The sequence below is a fragment of the Lithobates pipiens genome, unplaced genomic scaffold (genome assembly GCF_037356315.1).
Source record: "Lithobates pipiens isolate NorthernLeopardFrog02 unplaced genomic scaffold, aLitPip1_a1.2 Scaffold_19, whole genome shotgun sequence".
In the NCBI taxonomy this organism is placed as follows: domain Eukaryota; kingdom Metazoa; phylum Chordata; class Amphibia; order Anura; family Ranidae; genus Lithobates; species Lithobates pipiens.
Window position 1 is genome coordinate 547,309,205 of NW_027507764.1, and position 27,179 is coordinate 547,336,383.

Consider the following 27,179-nt stretch of genomic DNA (forward strand, 5'->3'; position numbering starts at 1 on the left):
GTTCGTTTTTAAAATGATCATGCAGTGCTATTCTCTGCATCTTTGTACGTATTGTTGCAGAGTGTTGTGGTGACAGCCTCTGGAGAGGGTGGGTGAGCACCTAACCACACAGGTTTCAAACTGGTGGCCCTCCAGCTGTTGCAGAACTACAAGTCCCATGAGGTATTGCAAGGCTGACAGTTAAAAGTAGGACTCCCACAGGCAGATTTTTTCTGACGGATTTTGTCCGAAACTGGTGCTGCATACACACGGTCGGACAAAGTTGTCGGAAAATCCGATCGTTCAGAACGTGATGACGTTCGTTCGTTACGACGGGACTACGTCCAGAGTTTATATCTCAATCTTTTTTTTTGTTTTGTTTTCTTTAGCTTTTTGAAAGTTGCCCAAAATAATTACAAATATGGTTATTGCAATAAATATTACAGAGGGACATTCACAGAAACCAACAAGCAGGCACCATATCATACAAAAATGCATCTAACATTGATGGAGGTGGGTGTCATGAACATATGAGCTCCTGCTCCATCACAAAACACCTTACCATATCAACAGTCTACTTACTTATGCCACCTGTTGATCTTTACTAGCCTGTCGGGACTATAGGCGACATAAGCTTTTAATAAAACACAAGGTTTGACCAACCCCTGGGAGCCCTAAATAATATCTCTATTCTCCAAAAAGAATCTATACACATCCAGTAATTGATGGTCTTACCTATCTATTTTTCATTAAATACGGTAATTCTTTTCTGTGTTTTTCTACATCCTCCATGAGCTCCAAACCTCTCCTTTTTATCTCTCACTTCCGTTTGTAGACAGGTAGAGGTTATGTCTGCCCATTCACACTGCCCCAGTCAGAAATCTAAGAGTTACCTGTGTTTCCGGGTTTTCTTCTTGGCAGGCTTTGCTGGGTTTAGCCCACTGGTTCCATGTTTTTATTGTAGCACTGCCCCTGTAGGGCTTGCTGTGTGTAGACACCTATTACTAGGGGTTTTCAGTCAACTGCCCATACTCTCATCCGCTCGTTTCCAAAATTCAATCCAGGTTTTTTTTTTGGGGATATTTATTGTTGGAACTTGGATAGTAGAAGGGAATAGTGGGATACTCCAGCTGGAACTAATTACAGATGAGGACCACTCTCACTCGGCTTCACCAAGTTAAATGTGTTAACAGTCTTTCTATTATACCATACTTCACTTGTATGGGAAGATTAAGTCCTTTGCTTGCTCTGGCAGCAGACTTGATTAAACTGTTTATCTTCAGGACACTAACTAGCATCCCCTTTGACTAACACCCGTCCACTGACTCTACTAGCTGAAGGGTTGGCCCTCACAAGACAGGCCCCATAACACAGATCTGTACTCACTTAGGCTAAAACAGATCCTTCCTAGCATGTCTCCCTTCCAGTCAGCTCTGGAGGACATCTGGGTTGCAGCTATTCTCAGATTCAGACCCTCAGGCCACATGGCAGCTTCTACAGAGGAGGGGCAGCCGCCCCCTCCCTCTGAGACCTCGGCCTTCAGCCGAAGACCCAGAGCACAGGTGCCGTTGGCATATATACAGTCACCCAGTATACACTGAGGCACTTTTCTCTGCCAATGGCCAGGGCTGTAACTATGCCTGTGCTCTCGTTTGTCAGCTTTCCTCTCCCTATCCAATATGCCCCATCCTATTGGACCAGTGTGAAACATTTAGACAACATGAGCAGCACCTGAACACCATGAGCAGACCCTATCAATGGATCCCTGCTCCCTGGTAGGCAGAGTGCATCTAAATTTACTGGCTAATTCTCTGTAAAGCTGAAAAGCCAAAAAACAATACTCTCTTCTAGCACCTACCTAGGAGGGTACTACATTATAAAATGAACAGGGGGTCTACATTATAAAGTGATACATTATAAAGTATTACATTATAAAGTGAACAGGAGGGTACTACATTATAAAATGAACAGGGGGTCTGTGTCCACAAGAGAAAGAGAGGGGGGGGGCACAAAACAAGGACCTGCCATATTTGGATGGAGCCGAACTCTGAATTAAACCCACCAAGAACTCATCCAAATATGGACGTAACCTAAGCAGGCCACAAGCCTGTAGTTAGGGGCAAGGGATGTTTTGGACTGTCAAATACGTTTAATAATTTAATATAGTGTGAAGCACAAGAAAATGGTTACCAAGGGTAAAGAAGGTTTCTCTAGCAGCCTGCCATTAAGCATGTACGATGGACAGGTGGAGAGGGCATTTGCTCTGCAAGTCCCTCCTAAATACTCAAGTGATTGTGGTGATAAAAACATCAAGAGGGTATACTAGAGTATGTTCATGTTTAGTTATCTGTCAGGGTCGTGAGCGTGGCTCAAGTAAAGGTACCCAATGTGTATGGCAGTGACCCCGTACAAAGTGCCTAGTGTATCGCAAAAGAACCCATCCCAGGGCAGGCCTCTCATGTGACCCTCTCATGTGTCCCTTGCCTGACCCCCAACAAGGAGGGAAACAAGGAGGACATGACGACCAACCACCCACCTACCCCTTACAGGTTTATTTGGAATGAGCAGTGCATGTTATTTGCAGTCATGTACACTGCTCCATGGACACTATACAAATCCCACAGTCCATAGTCCATCTTGGGATCAAGCAAAACAGGGTGGCTATGTTCCTACTTACATTAAGACCACGGAGAACAAATGTAGACACCCTCTAACAAGAAGTCAGATTACAGCAGCAAAAAATTTTTTTTTAACATTTTTGAGTTTGGATATGTGGAGGAGGATGAAAGCAATAGAAGGATCTAGGGTTACACTGATACCGATATCTGTATCAAAGCTGAAGCCGAGTATTTGTACGAGAACTCGTACTCATGCAACTGCTACGATAGCCGGAACTGATACCTTTGAGGTGCGATTTGAGCCTATACAAAATGAATATACTCAAATCACACTGCAAAGAACCGCATTGGGATTTGAACAGGAATGAGGTGTGATCCCTGATCGAATCGCATGTGGTTTACCCCACCGCTCCTGTGTGAACCCAGGCTTGCTACAGTGATGAAAGTATTGGTACTTACACTCACCGGTAAAAAAAAAAAACTGTATCCGTGCAACCCTAGAACTGACCTTTCCCAAGTTAAGAATGCATACTTGAATAGATTTTATTTAGCGAGTTAGTGTTATGTTGTACTTCAAAGTCGAATTAAACTCACGTTTTTTAAAACCTCTGACAGGGTTTTTATGGTAGAAAAGACCCTAGTGGTCTCTTCTGTCATAAATTATTTTCTGTATCTGCAATATGTAAATTTACGGCACCACTCTGTGCTATGATGAAGTAACTCCCGTGTGCATACGTGGGAGTGACATCATCGCGGTCTGGCCATTTAAGCGGCCAAACAGAGGGAACACAGAAAGAAGATGGAAACGTCTGGGACCAGCTGGAGTGCTGATACAGCAGCGTTGGAGAGCTTTGACAGGTAAATCTGCCATAATGTGCTAATATGCTATGCATAATAGACATGTGCGATTCGTTTTGTACGAATCTCAAATTCGTACGAATTTCCCTATATTCGTACGTTTGGGAGGATCCGAAATACGAATTGTCATGTGTCCGAATTTTGTACGAAATACGAACTTTTGTTTACGAATCCCCAGGAGGAAGTCAGCACAGCACAGGGATGGTGGGAGCCCCTCATCTAACGAAAATTAGTATTTCAGATAGGAAATTCTTCAACGGAATTTCGTACTTCGGATAAAAACCAAACTTCCATCAGCATTGACTGTCATATTGAGGTATATTTTTGCCTTTAAATTCATCGTAATGAACGTTAATGAACCTAACGTCAATTCGTATTTTCATACGAACCGTAACGGAACAGAACGAAACAAATTTATTGACGGCGCCCAATATCTAATGCATAACAGCACATTATGGCATAATCCTTCTGGCGGCCCCTTTAAAAAAAATTATATATAGCAGAGTTTTTCATTTTGTTTTATGCTAATATGAGTATAATGCGTCTTCCCTTAAAACAGAGTGCAGGCTCGTTTTAGGATCTTAAATAGTAAGATTGTAATTTTTTTAAGTAATCAAGGAATTCTATTATTTTTTAGAGGAAGTTAGGTTTACGCAAATGACACATTTCATTTTACCAAACAGTTGTACAAAATAAACCTGGATTTTTTTTTTTTTTACATAATCTGACACTTGTTCTACAATAATGCATTCTATTTATTCTTCATTGATAGCAGAAAGTTGCAGAGGAAGTTCTGCTGGGTTATGTGCAGCCATAACATGATGGCTTAGTATTCGGCAGCATAAGGGCTTACAGTGATTGTCTCATCTAGGTGCCGGTGGTGGGATCTTGACTTTGCCTTCCCCTGTAGCAACCATTTATAATAATAATACATAATAATGTTGTGTTGGCTGGCAGATGAAACTGCAGTGCACTGGGAAGGACCGGGCATCCAATATACCCAATATGTGTGTCCAATGCTGAACATTCTTCAGTCAGTGTAGATCGGAGTTACTGCCCATCAACTTAGTCGCCATTAGTTCACCGTTACAGAAAAAATGTAGAGATGAACTAACACCGGACACCCTCCCCCCCGGTCCCTGCTGTACTTTTTGATTTGAAATGATCCACTCTTCTCTGTGCAGTGTTTCGGATTGATTCTGATTGGTAGGCACCATGACAGTGAATCAATCTGGTCTGTCCTAGATTTTTTCTGTACTAACTAAACTAAAAACTATCACCCCCCAAGCCTCCCCTCCCCCACCCATCCACCCTTTCCCTTTCTCTGGTGATGGTAGATCATTTTGGCGCAGTTCAGTAGACAACTGCTAATTCGTGGAATGTGATTTGTGGCTTTCATTACCCAATTGGGTTCCTACGTTGTATTCACCCTCACTGTCTAGCTTCATGTACATAGTGTGGGAAATTCTGTACTACTCTGTATTCGTTGTTATCTGTCTAATTGGTTGTACCATATTTTTTTTTTCTCAATAAACTGAAATTCTTAATTCGTGAAAAAAGCAGGCAGACATTTTATTTCAGAAGGAACACGCAGTGTCTCTTCTGCAATAAAACAGATCCACCTGCGTGCTCACAGTGAACCCTAGACTGTAAACTGACCTGTGCGTGCACAGCCCAGCTTACAGCCGCCGGGCTGATCCTATGTGCCGAGTTGACTAGCCGTCATCTTGCGTCCACCAATGAAGATGGCCAAAACCCGGCACACAGGCGTTGGGAAGGTGAGTATTCCTCCCTTTAGTTCCGCTTTTAGGATTTTTAGTTGTTTTTAGGCCAAAAGCTCTGCAGAAAAAACTAGTGGGTTGCTGAAAACTAACTTACTGGACTTACATTATCTGTGAAATATTCTGCAAAAATGTATAAAGAATGGAAAAAATTTTTTAATGGCTATTCTCAATAAAATGAAGGAGTATTCATGTAGCACCCTCCAAGTAGTGAGTGGAGCAGTGATAGATTGTTTTGCTCTGATCATGGTTTCCTGAACTGCAAGTTTGATTGCTTCTCCTAGAAGAAGCTTCCAGTGGGAGGTAAATTTAAATGATCAGCTGAATATTTATCATGCCCCAGCCAATCCCTGAGAAGGTATACGCAGAAAGTGCCTACCCTGCTGGGTACCCATACCACAATGGCGGCAGCACCCGACAGTTGATGGAAACATCAGCTGTGGTGTCGACATTGCTGGTCCCCAGAACAGGTAAGTGTCCTATTACTAAAAGCCAGCAGCTACAGTATGTGTAGCTGCTGGCCTTAAAATTATTTTTATTTTTGGGGGGGGGGAGACACCGCTTTAATTGAGACAACGGCAATAGGTGAGTATAGCCTCAAGTTACCAGTAATTAGAAATGAAATACAGGTACCATCATCCAGGATTCATAATGGAGAGAGGTTGGTTGGTATAGAAATGCCCGGGCAGCTGCTCACACTGACCCTCAAACACTTTTAACCAACAAGGCAACAGATTTGGACTATACCGGTACTAGATAATTAGCAAAACAAACTAGTTAAAATAGATACAAATTAATAAAGGCAAAAAAAGACAATTACAAACAAAAGTACATTAAAATATACTCATATGTACACCACAATTCATGAATTCCTAACGGGTCAGTCCCGAGAAAATTTCAGAGGAAAGGGGGTGCACGGAGTTTCCTCGAATAGTTTTGCGGGGGAGCCCGCTTCATCAGGAGGAGGATGATCTATGAAAAAATGTTACATTTAATAAATCATACAAAAAAACGGAGCACAATATCATCGGAAAGGTTAATTTACAATATACAGACATTTTTATGAAAGATAAGGCGATCAGCTCACCCCTATAATAGAAAGGAGGACATTGGACACTGGTCAGCCAATGGCTGAGAGCGCTGATCAGGAGCCGATCGGCAGACCTTTTTTCGGTCATGCCCCTTCAACTGCAGTACACACGGGCAGAACGTGGGCTGGTTTCTATTGATCTGGCTGATGCCGCCCAACATTCGGCCATGTGTACTAAGCTTAAAGAGGAAGTACAGTAAACTTCCTTTACTGCCTTTTACCTATAGGTAAGCCTATAATAAGACTTACCTATGGGTAGTGTAAATATCTCTTAAACGTGCACCGTTTTGGAGATATTTACATTACATGCAGCCAGTGACGTCACTGGCACATACGCTCTAAATGAACAGCCACCCTGATCCATTCCTTCCGAGACGTGTGCTGTGAATGGCAGGAGTGATGTCATCACGGCTCTGGCCAGTCACAGAGATGGAGCCCCCTGGGTGAAGATGGAAGCGGCTGCAGCGCTGACATTGAGGCGCTGGAACAGCTTCCTTTTAAGGTAAGTTTCACATAATGTGCTAGTATGCAATGCATACTAGCACAATATTATTTTACCTTGCAGGAAAGAAGAAAAAAACATTCAGGGGTTTATTACTGCTTTAAGGCCGGCCACAGACAGAGCAAATTTCTTATTGGCAACAATGGGTTGCAGGAAAGAAATCAGCTCATTTCCCCCATCAACACAGACAGTGCTGACAGGGGAATCTCACCCCTGAAGCCATTGGGTTCTACCAGCAGGGGGGTGGGGGAAGCAGTCCCCACAAGGAGAACACAGTGATTATTGCTAGCAGCTATGACAGTCACTATCAATAATCACATGTAAAATCCGACAGGCTGGATGGACCCAAGATGATCGATCCATCAACTTGGGTACATTCAGCCTACTTTACATGGTTCTAATTTTGGGTCGGTTCACCAGAGCTTCACAGGTTGCCACTGGAGTCCTCTTCCACTCCTCCATGATGACATGACGGAGCTGGTGGATGTTAGAGACCTTGCGCTCCTCCACCTTCTGTTTGAGGATGCCCCACAGATGCTCTATAGGGTTTAGGTCTGGGGACATGCTTGGCCAGTCCATCATCTTTACCCTCAGCTTCTTTAGCAAGGCAGTGGTCCTCTTGGAGGTGTGTTTGGGGTCGTTATCAAGTTGGAATACTGCCCTAGGGCCCAGTCCCTGAAGGGAGGGGATCATGCTCTGCTTCAGTATGTCACAGTACATGTTGGCATTTATGGTTCCCTCAATGAACTGTGGCTCCCCAGTGCCAGCAGCACTCATGCAGCCCAAGACCATGACACGTCCACCCTCATGCTTGGCTGTAGGCAAGTCTTTGTACTCCTCACCTGGTAGCCGCCACACATGCTTGACACCATCTGAACCAAATAAGCTTATCTTGGTCTCCTCAGACCACAGGACATGGTTCTAGTAATCCATGTCCTTAGTCTGTTTATCTTCAGCAAACTGCGGGCTTTCTTGTGCATCCTGTTTAGAAGAGGCCTCCTTCTGGGATGACAGCAATGCAGACCAATTTGATGCAGTGTGTGGCTAATGGTCTGAGCACTGACAGGCTGACCCCCCACCCCTTCAATCTCTGCAGCACTGCTGGCAGCACTCATACGTCTATTTCCCAAAGACAACCTCTGGATATGATGCTGAGCACTTGCACTCAACTTCTTTGGTTCGACCATGGTGAGGCCTGTTCTGAGTGGAACCTGTCCTGTTAAACCGCTGTATGGTCTTGGTCACCGTGCTGCAGCTCAGTTTTAAGGGTCTTGGCAATCTTCTTATAGCCTAGATCATCTTTATGTAGAGCAACAATTTTATTTAGATCTTTAGAGAATTCTTTGCCATAAGGTGCCATTTTGAACTTCCAGTGACCAGTATGAGAGAGTGAGAGCGATAACACCAATTTTAACACACCTGCTCCCTATTCCCACCTGAGACTTTGTAACACTAACGACACTGGGGAGGGAAAATGGCTAATTGGGTCCAATTTGGACATTTTCACTTAGGGGTGTACTCACTTTTGTTACCAGCGGTTTAGACATTAGTGTGAGTTAAGTTATTTTGAGGGGTCAGCAAATTTACACTGTTATACAAGCTGTACACTCACTACTTTACATTTTTGCAAAGTGTAATTTCTTCAGTGTTGCCACATGAAAAGATATAATAAAAAATTTACAAAAATGTGAGGTGTGTACTCACTTTTGTGAGATACTGTAAGTATGCAATACAGGCCAGACCTGGAGTCTTTGCAAAAGGGAACATCCGACCCACTGATACCTTGCCACTGCTTCCCCAAGACTTCATTCTCCATAGCAGTACCTGATTCTTCCATGTTTTTTGGGAGCATAAGTATGAGCACTGTCATATGACAGAGGGAGTAACATCATTGCTTCCCCTAGAGTCTGACACCAGCTGACGCTGAAGATTTTAGTGCTTGCTGGACAAAGGAATGAGCAGTAGGGGAGCGATGGTAGGGTGATGGTTATCAGTGGGTCTGGGGGGCACTTTGCAAAGAAACTGCCACTTTGACCTAAATGAGCAAGGTGACAGTGGGGTTGACAGAATAGACAGAACAAGATAGACTGTGCTCTTTGCAAGTACAGTTGCTCCAGAGCTTAGTATGTCAGATGCAGCCTCACTTTGCAAAGAATACCCAATCACATGCAAGAAAAACTGCATTTTTGCTTGCACATGATTGGATAATGGAAGTCAGAGCTTCCCTTTCCCCGTTTACTAAGCTCCGGAGCAACTGCACTTGCAAAGTGTACAGTTTATTTGTCTTTAGTACCGTATATACTCGAGTATAGGCCGACCCGAGTATAAGCCGAGGCCCCCAATTTACCCCCAAAAAACTGGGAAACCTATTGACTCGTGTATAAGCCGAGGGTGAGATATGCCTGTCCATCCCTGTGTGTGTCCGTCCATCCCTGTGTGTCCGTCCATCCCTGTGTGTCCGTCCATCCCTGTGTGTGTGTCCATCCATCCATCCCTGTGTGTGTGTCCATCCATCCATCCCTGTGTGTGTGTGTGTGCGTCCATCCATCCATCCATCCCTGTGTGTGTGTGTGTGTGTGTGTGTGTCCATCCATCCATCCATCCCTGTGTGTGTGTGTGTGTGTCCATCCATCCCTGTGTGTGTGTGTGTGTCCATCCGTGTGTGTGTGTGTGTGTGTGTGTGTGTGTGTGTGTCCGTGCAGCCTTGTGTGTCCAGCCTACCTGTGTCCCGAGCCTCCGTCCGGTCCCGTCCCGAGCCTCCGTGTCGTCCCGTCCCGAGCCTCCGTGTCGTCCCGTCCCGAGCCTCCGTGTCGTCCCGTCCCGAGCCTCCGTGTCGTCCCATGCCAGGATCGCCGCTCTTCGTCGGCGCCCTGGCGGCCATTCCCCTGTTCAAAAGCCGCGCCTCCGCCTCCGCCTGTGATAGGCGGAACACTCAATTTCCCAGCAGTCTGTGTTCCGCCTATCACGGACATCCTCTCATCCTCGTCCGTAGTACGAGGATGAGCCGATGTCCGTGATAGGCGGAACACTGACTGCTGGGAAATTGAGTGTTCCGCCTATCACAGGCGGAGGCGGAGGCGGAGGCGGAGGCGCGGCTTTTGAAAGGTAGAATGGCCGCTGTCTGTCTGCTCGACACGCTGTTCGGGCAGTCAGACAGCGGTGACTCGAGTATAAGCCGAGGGGGGCACTTTCAGCCTCAAAAAAGAGGCTGAAAATCTCGGCTTATACTCGAGTATATACGGTAACTCAACTCCAGCATCTATGACGCAATTTCCAGTTCCTATTGATGTCACTTCTGGTATCGTGGAAAACACGCCATGAATGGTGTTTCCTGTATTCACAGCAAGCACCATGTTTTTATGCCTGACTTCATCTTGCTTCTTGGAAGTATCCATCCAGTATAAATTCTTTTCATAGTGGTACTTCACTATGAGTCCATTTCTTTTTATTCTGGGTACCTGTTATTCTGTCTGAGTATCTTTAATAAGGAAGTTTTATCTGATGATCTGATGCCAAAGCTGCCATTCCTGGCCATCATTATTAATTCTGAAGTGACCCCTAGACTGAAAGGCTGGGGGTCCATTTAATCTGGTGAGTGGGGACACAGGAGGGGGCGTTGTGGCACACCTTGAAAATTTTGGAGCACTTTGCACTTTTGGATTCAAGCACATCAGTCACTTTATTTGGACTTTTACGTTTATTATTAATGTATTGTTTGCAAATTCACTTACCGGTATATTGTGTTTGCTAGCGCTGTATTTTATATATTTTTATCTGTTCAAGTGATTAGCACCTTGCGTACAGCAGCTGCACATGTCACCTTATTTTTCCATTTTATGTTATTTCGTACACCATTAGCGCGAGTATATATAAGAGGGCCAGTATGGTGGCCCGTAATTATGGGAGGAGCCCGGAGGGTATATAATCAGACCACCCACAACGGTCTGTGTCGGTTCCAGTGCAAGGTACTGCACATCAAGGGGCCGACGCTTCTCAGCTCCCTCACGGTCGTCTATCCGTGCGTCCAATCGTAGGTGCACTTCGGCTTCTTCATTCGTGGTCTTCGTCGGCGGTTCCCGCTCATGGTCGCAGATAAGTAGTATCCGAATCTTTTCATATCATGTGCAAACTTGCGACTTATCATGCTTACTATCCTGCACCCCTTTCGCAAAACCTACCTCTGAGTTGTTGACACTCATGTCCCGACATTGTTCGGCACAGGCATAGTACATTCGTAAATTCTTTCTACCAAACGTATGATTCATTCATAGATCCAAGCCTTCGAGTCGCTGTTGGTCGTTCTCCAATATCACTCGCCATAGGCTTCACTGGTTATAAAGTTCACTGTTCTCATCCTTTTTTGAGATAAACAGGTATTGTTTGTATGGGTTTCTGTGGCTGATTGGGGTGTAATTAAACCCACCTGATGTCTTTCCTGCACTTGACTAGCCTGGGGGATGGGTGGTTGATAGGTGTTTGGTTTCACAGTAAGGAATGGCATACACTCTACAACCAATTCGTATCAGATACTCCTTACTGCCAATTTATATCAGATTCATCTCATACATTTTGAGCTGATTCGTGTCAAATGCATTGCAGAGGCTGACTCTGCCAACTCACTGCATGTCCACGTAGTTGTACCTTCGAGATCGGTCGTATATCTTCATCGATTGTCCCACGCTCGGACCGCTACACACTCGCTGTCGCAGGTAGGACTTTGTTGTTACCGCTCTTCTAAACTCCAATAGTTACCTTATCATGTTCGTTTATCATGTTCGTTTTGCAAAGTCGCACTTACGCCACCATAAGTCTATGTCATCTTTCATGTATTTCATCCTTTCTACCCAACGCGGGTTTACTCGAGCCGATCACTTCACGGTCGATGCGGTCAAATCCGACATTCAAGCCCCTTACTCACCTCGCATCTACGGCCGATTCGAAATCTAGTCGCAACTTCGCTTCTATGTTTCGGATCCTCGGCAATTACAAGCCCCTTCAACCGTCATCACCATTTAGTTGATTTGAACCCAGCCATATCATCGGCAATACGGTCAGATCTGTCATACGAACCCCGTAGTCCCCTCACATCTACGGCCGATTCGAAATCTAGTCGCAACTTTGCTTCTATGTTTCGGATCCCCAGCAGTCATAAGCCCCTTCAACCGCCATCACCATTTAGTCGATTCAAACCCAGCCATATCATCTGCAACACTGACAGATCTGTCATACGAGCCCTGTAGTCACCTCGCATCTACGGCCGTTTCGAATCTAGTCGCAACTTCGCTTCTATGTTTCGGATCATTGACAATCACCAGCCCCTTCAACCACCATCACAATTCAATCAATCCGAACCCAGCCATATCCTCAGCGATACGGTCGGATCCCATATGCGAGCCTCTCAGTCGCATCTACGGAGGATTCGAGTCTAGTCGCAGCGTCGGCGCAACGATTCCAGTCCTTGCCAAACGCAACCAAGCCAAATCCTGTTGCATCACCGACTCAAATGAGTCAAATCTTTCGCAGACTATTCCATGGCCATAGCCCAGTTCAAACTAGTCACATCGACTGTACGAATTCAGCAGTACTTACATTTGACCTTCTCAGTCTATCCATACATTATCGTACACAATTCTCTCCACCAATTTGCTCAGTATTGCGCACGGTCATTCCTACATAAACACATTTCCTCTATAACCTTTCTTTCGCCTTTCAACAAAGCTGCGTTCTTGCAATCGCTGCAAGTCTTTCTGCATTTGGCTCAAAACTGCCAATCGTCTCCAGTAGCAACACTGCTGTTCACCTCATACCTACACACTTATAAATCCGCAAACATTGCTTTCACCTTTCAAATAAAGCTGCTTCCTTGCAACTGCTGCGAGCATCGATGCAATGGCTCAATACGGCCACTCATCTCTAGTAGCAAAACGGCTGCTCTCCTCATTCCTACACACTTATAATTAAATTTATAGATTCAAATAAAGCTGCTTTCTTGCAATGGCTTAATACGGCCACTCATCGTCTCCAGTAGCAACACAGCTGTTCACCTCATTCATTCATTCATTCATTCTCACCTCATAATTCAATTTATAATTCAAATAAGGCCGCTTCCTTGCAATCGCTGCAAGCATTTCAGCAAATGGCTCAAACTGCCACTCATCGTCTCCAGTAGCAACACGGCTGCTCATCGTTTTCTCTGTCGCTTTCCCCTTTTAGGCCAGTTAGTACACCAGTTAGTCCACCCTGCACCAGGTTTGGACAGTATCTTCCAAAAAAAAAAAAAAAAAAAAAAAAAAAAACCCCATTGTCGAGGGCTTGCATCTTCACCAGGGGGCCAGCTTTGCCCCAAACAGCTCTTTGCATTCCCCATTGTCAAAACGAAATTCTCATGTCACCTTACTACAGGCTCCCAGTCAACTCAGTTCTCGCCTCCAACCAGTCAACTTCACAACTAGTGCATAAAGTTAGGTGTGTAGTTCAATGGGATTCCCCCTTTCTCTTAAACACTCTTTCACTACATATTTTTACTTCACATACAGAATTTGACCTGCTCCTGAGGCGTTAGCAACTGTCACATACTTCTGTGCACTTCACTCTGTTTTCGAAGCACAAGCCTTCAACACGCAGACAAGGTCGCCTAATCTCCATACTTGCTGGCAGTGCAAGCATTAGTAGACCGAACCCACGTCAATTAACTACAGATCGCAACATTCCTACTTAGTATACCAGACTTCAGCTACCCACCCCAGTCCGCCCTGGGGCGCTCTGGTTCATTAGTCTGTGCCGAGCACAGACTGACACCCGAGCTATCGGTTACCTAGCCAGTCACCTCCTGGCTCACCTCGGTTGTTACGCATTCTTTTGAGTTTTCTAAAGTCACACTCAACAGCGCTCAAGCGCAAACCAACTGTCACTATGTCTGTCGTTCCTTGTCCTATTCTTCTTGTTTCCTTCCGCCTTTCATCTTATCTACCCAACGCAACTATCCCCTCCTACCTTTGCAACTTACCTCAAACATACGCACTCCCCCTTGCTTTTAGTTGATGCCATGTCGCAGGCAGACAGTGAGGACTTTGCCTCAGCCCTGCCATCACCCTTTACGGGCTCAGCAAGCGGCGGTTTACAGTCTCACAAGAGCTTGGACCAATTAATTAAAAAATAAAAATAAAATAAGCTCATAGCAGAACGGTGTCGCAGGAGTAAATCCTACCCTGCTGCAGCCAGGAAACCAAGCCTTTAGGCTACTGTTTCCACCGCCAGTGGCAGCCCTTCCAGGCACCACTTCAGTCTATCTTCTTTGCGACTACTCAGCTGCACTCCTGGGTAACCACACTGTCAGCAGCAGTCGCCGAAGTCCAAGCAGAGTGACAGCCCTGGAGGTACGCCCAGCCGTGCCCCTACCAGCTCCAGTCACCACCGTCATTCCCGTACCTTCACTTACAGATACACCCAACTTCTGCACCATCGTCTTCCCTGCACACCTTGTCCTAGCAGGGCATCTAGGAGGACATCTTGGATGACAACGACGTTAACTTAGCATCCCTCCTCATAGCAGTACACAACTTGGCCTAGAACAAATCATATTCGCGGGGAGATGTCTCCATCATCCTGAAGGCCAGAGACCCTTTACTTAATCGCAAGCTCACTGTCACAGAGTTTGTGCGGGCCTTGGGGACAGTCAGAGACATGCTAGGCAGAGCAACCCCAACAGGAGGGTAGAATTGGACCCGTATCTGCATGCAGCAGGTCACAAGTATGCAGGGTGCCCATCCTTTGACTATCACTGCTCATTTTCAGCCAAGGTAGCAGCCAGACTCAAGGGGATCTTTTACCTCCCATCTTTTAGTGTTTCTCTTCCAGGCAAAGACCCTGACTAAATCCTTAAATTAAGATGTGCCAGCTATAGCAGATCTGCCCATGAGAGTCGATTTTCTCACAAATTGGAATGGCATGCCAATGTGTATTCCCTCAGCATCTCTCTTCATCTCAGGTAGTCATGGTCACCGCAGCCTCCACAGGTCCTCACCTCAATTTTGGCCAAATTGGGTTTATAGGGCCATAGCCGCCAGAAATCCTCTTGATTCCTGGGTTCAGTTAGTCCTCCTCTTTGTTCGACCTCTACCCCATTGTCGCAGCAGCTCTAGTCTGGTGCAACAACTGGGCAGGACAAACAGTGACGTTCGCCACAGACAACCAAGCTACAGCAAGTATTATAAATAAAGGAGGTCCTAGTAGCTGGCCATTGTGGCCTTCCTGTGCAGGCTGGTGCCACTATCCCCACAGCACCAATCTAACGTCCTATGCGTCCACATCCCAGACAAACGCAATAAACTGGCCGACGCACTACCCGTTAACTTTGCTTCGTTGTTTTTTGCAGGAACCTGGAACCGACCCGACCATGTCTCTTATCCCACACTGGTCGTAGCTAACCTCGGATTCAAACAACACTTTCACGATGCTACCTGCCTTATTAATCTTTCATTATCTCACAAGACCCTGAAGGCCTACCGGGCAGCCTAGAGGTTCTATGTCAGGTTACTAGCCTCAAACCCCAGAGCAATACCAAAAGTTCTCCATCACATCCTGGTCTTCATATTATGCCACCGCACACAGTTGGCATTGTCACACAATACCTAAGACCCCACTCAGCTGACATCCAGTATTTCATCCCCTTATGAGATCCTAACAAACCGTCTTGTTCGCCGCCCATACGGTCAAGACCATGTTGTGTGGTATTCACAGGCAATGACCCCAAATCAGTATCAAACGGCTACCCGTCACCAGCGCCATATTCCGAGACATGTCTTTCATCCTGTCACATTCCCCTTTTGGCTAAATTCAGCCTGGTCCTTCAAGCAGCCATCTACCTGGCTTTCTACAGCTTCTTACGCCCCAGTGAATACTGTCACCATCCCAGTTGTAAAGTGTTACGTAGACACCACCTCACACGCCATCAGACTTCATCTTGCTCCTCAGCGTGTCCAAAACACAATAGTCCGGTCCAGGGGTTGACATAAAACCTTTCCAAACTCTCAAAGCCTGGTGCCCCGTGTCCATCCTAGATCAATTTTTGGCCCATATGTTTGATCCCTCGCTGGACAGCCCATTACTACCGTTCTCGATTAGTACCCCAGGCAGCAACCAGTTCATTAGTCACGTCAGGTTCCTTTTGAGCACATTAGGCCAGGACCTTGGTCATTTTCTTGGACATTCTTTCGCATTGGAGCAGCATCAGCAGCCTCACGAAACGGGGTCCCAGTCCACGCGATCAAAGATGGGCAGGCGGGAATCCACCTGCTTTACTCGATACATCTCTAATCCACAAGTGGAAATGTCCTGAGCCTTCAGAAACTTTGCCCCGTAGTGTCTTGTTGTACCTAAATTAATAATTACCTCCCTACACCAAATCTTTTGCGGCCTTCTCTTGGCATATCGCCCAGCAGAGCAGGGCTCACCGCCCAGCTCACCAGGGCTTACCTTACAGCAGACCAAGGGCACAACTCAGGTCTATTTTATGTTGTTAGTCTTGTGACGTGTTTATGTGTTCTTTCATATCTCTTACAGCGGAGGGCTCCGACCATAAATAAGAGGGCCAGTATGGTGGCCCGTAATTATGGGAGGAGCCCGGAGGGTATATAATCAGACCACCCACAACGGTCTGTGTCGGTTCCAGTGCAAGGTACCCACCCACCCATTTCCCTTCTCAGAGTACTTCACTTAAAACACGTTTCTCTACAGAAACATCCATTTACTTTCTTAAGGTATGCGGCCTTCTCATGGCATATCGCCCAGCAGAGCAGGGCTCACCGCCCAGCTCACCAGGGCTTACCTTACAGCAGACCAAGGGCACAACTCAGGTCTATTTTATGTTGTTAGTCTTGTGACGTGTTTATGTGTTCTTTCATATCTCTTACAGCGGAGGGCTCCGACCATAAATATATATATATATATATATATATATATATATATATATATATATATATATATATATATATATATATATATATATATATAGAGAATATATTTTTTAAACTTCAACCAACATTTTGCAGCCTTGTTTACTCCCGATCAAGTTGTCTGCGTTGATGAGTCCCTGATTACATTTTCTGGCCCCTTGTTAGTCAAACAGGATCTTCCCAGCAACCGTGGCAGATATGGGGTCAAGATGTATAAGCTCTGTGACAGGGCAACAGGCTATACATATAGTTTTATGGTTTACGAGGTAAAAGATAGTCAAGTGGATCTGGAGAACTACCCAAACTACATAGGGAGCGCTGGTAAGATTGTGTGGGACTTGGTGTCACCCTTATTCGGAAAGGGGTACCACTTATATGTGGACAATTATTACACAAGCGTGACACTTTTTAGTCACTTGTTTGATCATGGAATTGGCGCATGTGGCACCGTGTGGTCTAATCATCGGGCTTACCCCAGCGGTTTGTAGATTCCTGTCTTAGGCTGGGGGAGAGAGCCTGCTTGAGAAGTAATAATTTGCTTGCAGGGAAGTTTAGGGATTCACAGAATGTTTTGGTTCTGTCCTTCCTTCACGCAGACAAGAAGGTCCAAATTCAAACCGCGACTGGTGTTGTGGAGAAACCCCTCTGTGTCCACGAATACAACCTTAATATGGGAGGGGCGGACCTCAACGATCAGTTGATGGCTCCGTACTTAATTGCCCGTTAAGACCCATACATACTATCAGATTTTCTGCTGATTTTTTTTCTTCAGATTTACCAAAACCATGTAGTGCAAGGGCCTGCCTGATTGCATACAAATTGAAACTCCTAAGGTTTGACCTCATATTATATGGTTTTGGTAAATCTGAAGGAAAAAATCAGCAGAAAATCCGATAGTGTGTATGGGGCTTAAGGCCAGACGCTGGTATAAAAAACGTTCTGTATACTTATTCCAATTGGCTCTGCTGAACACTTATGTGCTATACAAAAGCGTCGGGACGAACTGGATCCTTCCTTAAATTCCAGTAAGGCCCCTTTCACACGGGACGGATCCGTAATGATCCGCCCCATGATAATCCCCTTGCTTAGTGGGGATCGCTCCGTTTATCCCTGCTGAGCCGGCGGATGACAGGGCAGTCCCGGCACACTGTGCAGGGACCGCCCTATCAGCTCTCCTCTATGGGGAATCGGATGAACACGGACCATCTGTCCGTGTTCATCCGATCCGCTCTGCAGACGGATAGAAAAATAGGATTTTCCTCCGTCTGCAGAATCGGACAATAGCGGAGACGGACAATATCGGGTGTCTGCGGATGTTCATCCGCAGACACCCGCTATCCCATAGGAATGCATGTATGTCCGTATTTCATCCACAAACGGATGGATGAAATACGGACATACATTCCGCATGTGTGAAAGGGGCCTAAGAGATCTTCACAGCCCTTCTGTTTCCAGACGGTGCTGTGGCCCAACTTCCTAACACAAATGCCGTAAACCGGCTGTATGGCAGGCATTTTGCGCATATCCTTCCTGGTCACCCCAAAGAAGATGTCATGTCTGTAGCAAGCTCGGATATAGGCATGACACCCGCTATTATTGTCCCTCCTGTCCTGACCATCCTGGTCTTTGCATTGGTGAATGTTTCAAACACTACCACACAATAGTGGAGTATTAGTGTAGGGTACAGCACTGCCCAGACTACAACACGCTTTCACAGGGTCTCCAAAGATGCCATCCCATTTTGAGAGATCTGAACCTGGAACCCTTACAGTTACAAATAAAAGTGTAAAATATATCAAATAAAAAAGTCAAAAATAGTTGGCGTTGTATTGCTCTCTCTCTATTGTTCTCTCTCTAGTGTTCTGCTCTTTTTACTATGTTTTACCATGTTTGCTTTTAAGGTATGTAATTATTTTATACTTTACTGTCTCGTGTCATATGTAAACAACAATTGCACCATGCATGTGAGGTATTACCGTGAATGTCAGATCGAGGGCAGTCATTTTAGCCGTAGACCTCCTCTGTAAATCTAAAGTGGTAACCTGTAAAGGCTTTAAAAAATGTATGTTGTTTGCCGCCGTTGCATGGTTGTACGCAATTTTAAAGCATGTTGTGTTTGGCATCTACCCTGTTTCCCCGAAAATAAGACCTAGCATGATTGTTGGTGATGGCTGCAATATAAGCCCTACCGCCCAAATAAGCCCTACCCTGTTTCCCCAAAAATTAGCCCTTTTCTCAAAATAAGACCTACAAGGACTTTAACTAGGGCCTATTTGGGGGGTAGGGCTTATATTGCAGCCATCACCGACAATCACGCTAGGTCTTATTTTGGGGGGAAACAGGGTATCTACCAAAAAATTGTGTTTGAAAAATCGTTGCGCAAATACTATGTGAAAAATATATTGCAACACCTACCATTTTAATCTGTGGGAACTTTGCTTTAAAAAATATACAATGTTTGGGGGTAGACACCCCAAGCTATTTGCTGATAGGCATGTTGAGTCCATAGAATATTTAATATTTTGCCACAATATTTTATATTTTTCGGGAAAATTACATTGTCACTAAATGATATATTGCTCAAACATGCTATGGACATATGTGGAATTACACCCCAAAATACATTATGCTGCTGCTTCTGAGTACGGGGATACCACATGTGTGGGACTTTTTGGGAGCCTAGCCGCGTACGGGACCCCGAAAACCAATCACTGCCTTCAGGCTTTCTAAGGGCGTAAAATGGTGATTTCACTTCCTCAATACCTATCACAGTTTCGGTGACCATGAAATGTCAAGATAGCACAAAACCCCCACAAATGACCCCATTTTGGAAAGTAGACACCCCAATGTATTTGCTAAGAGGCATGGTGAGTATTTTGCAGCTCTCATTTGTTTTTGAAAATGAAGAAAGAAAATAAATATTTTTTTTTCTTTTTTCAATTTTCAAAACTCTGTGACAAAAAGCAAGATCTGCAAAATACTCAACATGCCTCTCAGCAAATAGCTTGGGGTGTATAATTTACAAAATGGGGTCATTTGGGGAGGGAGGGATTGAGCTATCTGGGCATTTTATGGCCTCCGAAACTGTGGTAGTTAGTGAGGAGTGAAATCAAGAATTTACGCCCTTAGAAAGCCTGGAGGGGGTGATTGGTTTTTGGGGTCCTGTATGCAGTTAGACTGCCAAAAAGTCCCACACATGTGGTATCCCCGTACTCAGGAGAAGCAGCAGAATGTATTTTGTGGTGGAAAAAAAATGTATTGTAATATTCCCAAAACTTGTGGCAAATTATAAAATATTCCATGGACTCAACACGACACTCTTTTTGGGGTCATTTGGGGGGGTTTGTGCTATCTGGGCATTCCATGGCCTCCGAAACTGTGAAAGGTAGTGAAGAGTGAAATCAAGAATTTATGCCCATGGCATGTTTGAGCAATATATCACTTATTGACTACTTTCTGAAAAAAAAAATTATTGTAATTTTTCTGGAACTTGTGGTAAAATATAAAATATTCCATGAACTCAACATGCCCCTCAGCAAATAGCTTGGGGTGTCTACTTTCCAAAATTGTTAAATTTGGGGGAGTTTTGTGCTATCTGGCCATTTCATGGCCTCCGAAACTGTGATAAGTAGTCAGGGGTGAAATCAAGATCTTAGAATTCCTGAAGGCGATGATTGATTTTTCGGGGTCCCGTACGCGGCTAGACTACCAAAAAGTCCTACACATGTGGTATCCCTGCACTCAGGAAAAGCAGCAGAATGTATTTTGGGATGGCATTTCACATATGCCCATGGCATGTTTGAGCAATATATCATTTCAATGACAACTATGTTTAAAAATATATTTATTTATTTTTTTTGTCATTTTTCACACACCTGTGACAAAAAAATAAATTATTCAATGTGCTCAACAAGCCTCTCACCTTGGGGTATCTACTTTCAAAAATGGGGTAATTTGGGGGGTATTGTACTGCCCTGCCATTTTAGCAACTCAAGAAATTAGATAGGCAGTCATAACCTAAAAGCTGTGTAAATTCCAGAAAATGTGTCTGTTAGGGTTTGGCTCAGCCCTTCCTTCTCTGAGCTGGCCGCTGACCTGTCAGCTAATTGCCAGCTCCTATCTCTCCACAGTTACTCAGCTGTTGATGATATCCTACTCGTCAGTCCTGCCTACTTAAGCTGTCCAGTCCACAGGAGCTCTGCCTTCACCTTTGTCACATCACAGAAACTATCTCCTGTGATCCTGTTTAAGACTTGCTTGGCTGACATCCCTTCTGGCTCCAGATCCTGCTTGCTGTTCCACTACATTGATCCCTGACTTTTGGCTTAGCTGACTAACCGGTTACTGAACTTTGGCTGTTTTGACTGCGTTTGTTCTTTTTACTTTTATTATTAAACAAGCGTGATTTAACTGTACCTCTGTCTCGGCCTGATTTCATGGTTTCTGACAGTAGGCGAAGGCCATGAATTCAGAAGATGCAGTCAATCCACTTGTTGGTAATATTTTTTACAGATTGGATGAACTGGATCACCGCATGGATCAGTTTGCCATGGCGTTACAAATGGTCCTGAGTCACACGGCTTACCTGGAACCTCCCACTGTGTCCGCCCCAGTACAACCTATGTTGCAGGCTGACCCTGCTGCTGCTCCAGTCTCTGTGCAGGCACCTGCCTCGAGTATTACCTCTATAAGAGGCATGTCTGCTTCCCCAGCGATTTGGGGGCGGTCCAGTCCAATGCAGAGGGTTTCTCAACCAGGTTGAGATATACTTTGAGATACTGCCCCAGGCGTTTCCCGCTGACAGAAGCAAAGTAGGTTTCGTGATATCTTTGATTTCTGAGAGCGCCTTGGCCTGGGCAAAACCTGTTGTTTCTGGCTTCATTTAAAAGGGTATTTGATGTTCCTGCACGCTCCGCTTCTGCTGCCAAATGCCTCATGTCCATCGAACTGAGTACGAGAACTGTTGCTGACTACGCCATTGAATTCCATACTCTGGCAGCAAAGGTTACGTGGCTGCTTTTTCTCATGATCTCTCGGATAACATCAAGGATGAGATAGCAGCCCGAGATATACCCACTGAGCTGGAGAAGTTGAACACGTTTGTCATCCTCATTGACTTCAGACTCAGAGAAAGACTCTCTTTCAAGGAGCGCTTGCGGAAGCCTCCTGTACTTTTGTCTCCAGGCTTTGCAGTCCCACCCGTGCCTTCCTCACCTCCCATGACTCTTGGTACTAAGTCTGTCGGTGAAGGTGAACCCCTGCACTTGGGTTTCAGGCATCTCTCTGCAGATGAGAGAGCCTTTAGGAGGAGGTAGAGATTGTGCCTTTATTGTGGCCATGCAGGTCACTCTTTGAAGTCTTGTCCTACCTGTCCAGGGAACGCCCAAACCTTGAGGTCCTGTCACAGACATGCCTTAGGTGGTGTTGTTTCATCCACAGTTATCCAGAAGGATAAGCCCCTGGTTTCGGTCACCCTTTCTTGGGCTGAGTTGTCCATTGAGATACAGGCTCTAATCGACTCTGGGGCTGCAGGCCTGTTCATTGATGCTGCCTTTGTATCAAAGCACTCGATTCCGTTGCAGCTGCGTGACACTCCACTTGCCATTGAGGCTTTTGACTAGAGACCTTTACAGCCAGCCCATGTGACTCATGAAACGGTTCCGTTGTCCATGGCTGTAGGGGCTCTTCACCATGAGATAATCCAATTAAAAAAAATTTCCTCACCTAAGTTTCTGCTGATTATTGTTTGTCCTTGGCTACAGAGGCACAACCCCTCTTTTGATTGGCTTTGTTCTGAGGTTCTCTCCTGGTCACCACAATGCAGGGAGACATCCAGAAGGTAGCCAAGGTCCTGTGCACCTCTTCACTCTCCTCTCTGCTAGAGGAGTGCCGGACTTCAGCAATGTCTTTGACAAAGGTCAAGCCGGTAGTTTGCCTCCATACCGGCCATATGATTGCGCAATTGACCTTCAACCTGGTACCATACCCCCTCGTGGCCGGGTTTACCCTTTGTCGGTCTTGGAGGATAAGGCCATGGAGGAGTATGTTGCAGACGCACTTTCTTGAGGTTTCATCCGCAAATCCTCATCTTCTGCTGGTGCTGGTTTCTTCTTTGTGAAGAAGAAGAGTGGTGAACGGAGACCTTGTATTGATTATAGGGTCTCAATCGTTTCACGATTAAGAATGCCAATCGGATCCCGTTGATTACGCCTCAAGGGAGCAACGGTTTTCACAAAGCTTGATTTGAGAGGGGCATACAATCTTGTGAGTATTAAAGAGGGTGATGAGTGGAAAGCTGCGTTTAACCTCCCTGGTGGTATGATTAGTTCTGATTTTAGGTGCTCAAAGCGGTACAATTATTTTGCATGGAAATTTGGCGTTTTATATTGTAGGCCTGCAATTCTTAGGAATAACGCACTTAAATCTGTTCAAACCAGAGTCTAGTAGACATCCCGGGTATTATAAAGTTTATAATATAATAAATAACTATAAATAATGATAACAAATAATAATAATAATAATTATTCAATAATGGAATCAAATCCAAAAACACTGAAATTTGCTCATTTGCAGAATTGTCACTGTCATTAGATTTAGTGTTTGATGACGGATCTCCCCACAAATCATTATCGCTCAATTGTGCAAGTGAGTCTAATTTATTATCGCTGTTTTCTAGCTGGTCTAAAATCACTTTTGACATAAAATTCCAGGCAGAAAAAAACAGTACCGTATATACTCGAGTATAGGCCGACCCGAATATAAGCCGAGGCCCCCAATTTACCCCCAAAAAAACTGGCAAACTTATTGACTCGTGTATAAGCCGAGGGTGAGACATGCCTGTCCATCCCTGTGTGTGTGTCCGTCCATCCCTGTGTGTCCGTCCATCCCTGTGTGTCCGTCCATCCCTGTGTGTCCGTCCATCCATCCCTGTGTGTGTGTGTGTGTCCATCCATCCATCCATCCCTGTGTGTGTGTGTCTCCATCCATCCATCCATCCATCCCTGTGTGTGTGTGTCTCCATCCATCCATCCCTGTGTGTGTGTGTCTCCATCCATGTGTGTGTGTGTGTGTGTGTGTGTGTCTCCATCCGTGTGTGTGTGTGTGTGTGTGTGTGTGTGTGTGTGTGTGTGTGTGTCCAGCCTACCTGTGTCCCGAGCCTTTGTCCCGAGCCTCCGTCCCGTGCCTTGCCTCCTTGCCTCCGTCCCGTGCCGTGCCTTGCCGCCGTGCCTTGCCTCCGTCCTGTGTCGTGCCTTGTCTTGCCTCCGTCCCGTCCCGTCCCGTGCCTTGCCTTGCCTCCGTCCCGTGCCCTCTTCGTCGGCGGCCATTGTAAAATTCAAAAGCCTCCGCCTTCGCCTGTGATAGGCGGAACACTGAATTTCCCAGCAGCCTGTGTTCCGCCTATCACGGACATCGTATCATCCTCGTCCGTAGTACGAGGATGATACGATGTTCGTGATAGGCGGAACACAGGCTGCTGGGAAATTCAGTGTTCCGCCTATCACAGGCGAAGGCGGAGCCGGAGGCGCGGCTTTTGAATGATAGAATGGCCGCTGTCTGTCTGCTCGACACGCTGATCGAGCGGGCAGACAGCGATGACTCGAGTATAAGCCGAGGGGGGCACTTTCAGCCTCAAAAAAGAGGCTGAAAATCTCGGCTTATACTCGAGTATATACGGTATTTATAATATAAAACTACATGCAGGGCACTGGACAGACCACTAGGGACAAAGGGGATGTGTATTTTTTTATACAGTACTGTAATCTGTAAGATTACAGTACTGTATGTGTATTGTGTATTTTAACTTTTTTGAATTTGGCGCCGATCTCCGCTCCCGTGCGTCGTAACATCGCAGGGAACGGAGCTTGGCGGCACTCGGGCACTGTGTGAATCGAGCAGAGGAGCTCGCACACACAGCGGGGAGGACATCGCTGGATCCAGGGGACAAGGTAAGTAACTCTTCCTGTATCCAGCGATGCGATCCTGAGTCTGGCTTGGGGTTACCACTCGTGGTGCTGAAATCCCAGCCCGAGCCAGACTCGGGATTACCGCCAGGGAGGTTAATACAAGAACAGGCCATTATGAGTACCTCGTAATGCCTTTTGGCCTTTGTAACACCCCGGCAGTTTTCCAGGAATTTATTAATGATGTTCTTCGAGATTTGTTGCAGTTATGTGTGGTGGTTTATCTCGATGATATCCTCATATTTTCCAAGTCCCTGAAGAGCCACCCCACAGATGTCTGTCCTGTGATTCAGAAACGAAGAGAAAACAATCGCTATTATAAACTGGAGAAGTGAGCGTTCCATCATGAACAGGTTAAACCCAGGAGGTTATGTAATTTCCACTGCTGGTTTTCCAATGGACCCAGAGAGACTTTCGGCTGTTCTACAGTGGCCCCGACCCGTGGGTTTACATCCTCTGCAGCCTTTCCTGGGATTTGCCAACTATTATTGAAAGTTTATTCCTAATTTCTTGTCTCTGGTCAAGCCCCTGACTGATATGACCAGAAAGGACAGTAACCCACAGAGTTGGTCTCCGAAGTCCATTAAGGCCTTTGAGAGTCTCAAGGCTGCCTTTGTTTCTGCTCATGTGTTGGCACATCCTGATCCTACGTTACCTTTATCCTTGAGGTTGATGCTTCTGAGACTGGTGTTGGCACCCTTCTGTATCAACGTCCTACTTCTGAGAGTGCTATGCATCCTTGTGGCTACTTTTCCAAAAAATTGTCACCTGCGGAGTGCAATTACAAGATTGGTGACAGAGCCGTTGGCGATCATTTTAGCCCTGAAAGAATGTGATTCCTCCTGATCATATTCTGGCTGCAGTTCGCACCAGTCTCATTTCTCCTTTGGGTGACAAAATTCTTGCTGCTCAGGTCCATGCTCCTCCTGAGAAACCTTGTGATAGCTGCTTTGTCCCAGAGAGTCTGCGTAATGCCGTGCTCCAGACTTACCATTCTCCCAAGGCTGCTCATGAGCAGAGGTTGCTCACAACAGTGCCTTGAATTCTGCTTCCAGAAAGAAAGAAAGAAAGAAAGAAAAAGAGAAAGAAAGAAAGAGAGAAAGAAAGAGAAGGAAAGAAAAGACTGAGAGGGAGAGAAAGAAAGAGAGAGGGAGAGAAATAAATAGAAAGAAAGGAAAGAGAGAGGAAGAGAAAAGGAAACAAAGAAAGAAAGGAAAGAGGGAGGGAGAGAAAGAAAGCAGAGGAGAGAAAAAAAAGAAAGGGAGAGAAAAAGAGAGAGAGAGAGAGCAAGAAAAAGAGGGAGAGAAAAAAGAAAGAAAGGAAATAAAGAGAGATGCAGAGCAAAAGAAAGCGAGGGAGAGAAAAGGAAATAAAGAAAGAAAAAGAGGGAAATAAAAATAAAGAAGGAGAGAAAACAAAAGAAAGAAAGAGAGGGAGAGAAAAAGAAAGAAGGAAAGAGAGGGAGAGAGAAAGAAATAAGGAGAACAAAAAAGAAGGCTGTAGGTTTGCACAGGATAACATATATATGTGTATGAATGATCAGGTAGATAGATCAATCAGATAGATGTTAGCATACAGACAGACATAAAACAAATATATGGATTCTCAGAACATTTATATGATTAGACAGCACAAAGATCCTTCTATTCAGTGTACCCAGGGTTTAAAGCTGAGGACAAAATACCGTCATATTTCCACAATAAGGATTATACATTCATGCAAGATTTCTGCCACAATCACATAGCATAGTAACATCTGCTAACAAACTCCACTGTATACAATGAACACCTATCTACTGATACCAATCTGACATTTAGAGCAGCCTACATAAGGGTTAAACTTTATGGGCAATATTAATCTCAAGCTACTGAGCATTAAAACCTCCTGATGTCAACTGCGTCATTTGCAACCCATTGTTTTCATTGCATTGAAGACATGGCATGAGCCAGCAAGAGGTTAAACACCATGAAATCAAATTCAGCTAAGTAGCTTAGACATAACAGCCAGAGACAGCTAGAGACACAGCAGTCGAGAAAAGCTATCCAGCCACAGAGTATAGCAGTTACAGTGTGTACTCACCACCACAAGCGTGCAGCTAATGATCTTGTACATTGTGGTCTATGTGCAAACCTCAGGAGCTAGGAGCACAAGCCTCCTCTGCCTTCGTCTAGGACCTCCTCCAGGTTTTATAGCATTTATATACAGACCCCAGTCTCTTGAGCAGGAACTCACGTCATGGTGACACATTTCTTTTTTTTTTTTTTTTTTTTTTTGCTTTTGGTGGAAAACAAACATTTTTATTATAAGCTGTGGAGATTACAGGGGTGACAGGTCAAGATTCCGACACAAAAGAAAAAAAAATAATTCCATTTTAACTGGAAAGTCCCACTGTCTGGGATAAGGTAATTACAGAGGTGTAAACCTATATCCATCCCTA

The 27,179-nt window shown here is 45.2% G+C and overlaps 1 protein-coding gene across 1 annotated transcript in view; it reads right to left on the bottom strand.

Annotated features, from left to right (window-relative positions):
* The window catches only part of TNFRSF11B (TNF receptor superfamily member 11b), a 51,828-nt gene extending 24,898 nt beyond the window's left edge, over nucleotides 1-26,930 (bottom strand). The window contains exon 1 of the mRNA XM_077493252.1: nucleotides 26,822-26,930. Coding sequence (XP_077349378.1) covers nucleotides 26,822-26,854 — 33 coding nt within the window. The 5' untranslated portion in view covers nucleotides 26,855-26,930. The remainder of the gene's footprint in view (nucleotides 1-26,821) is intronic.
* Nucleotides 26,931-27,179: the final 249 nt, after the last annotated feature.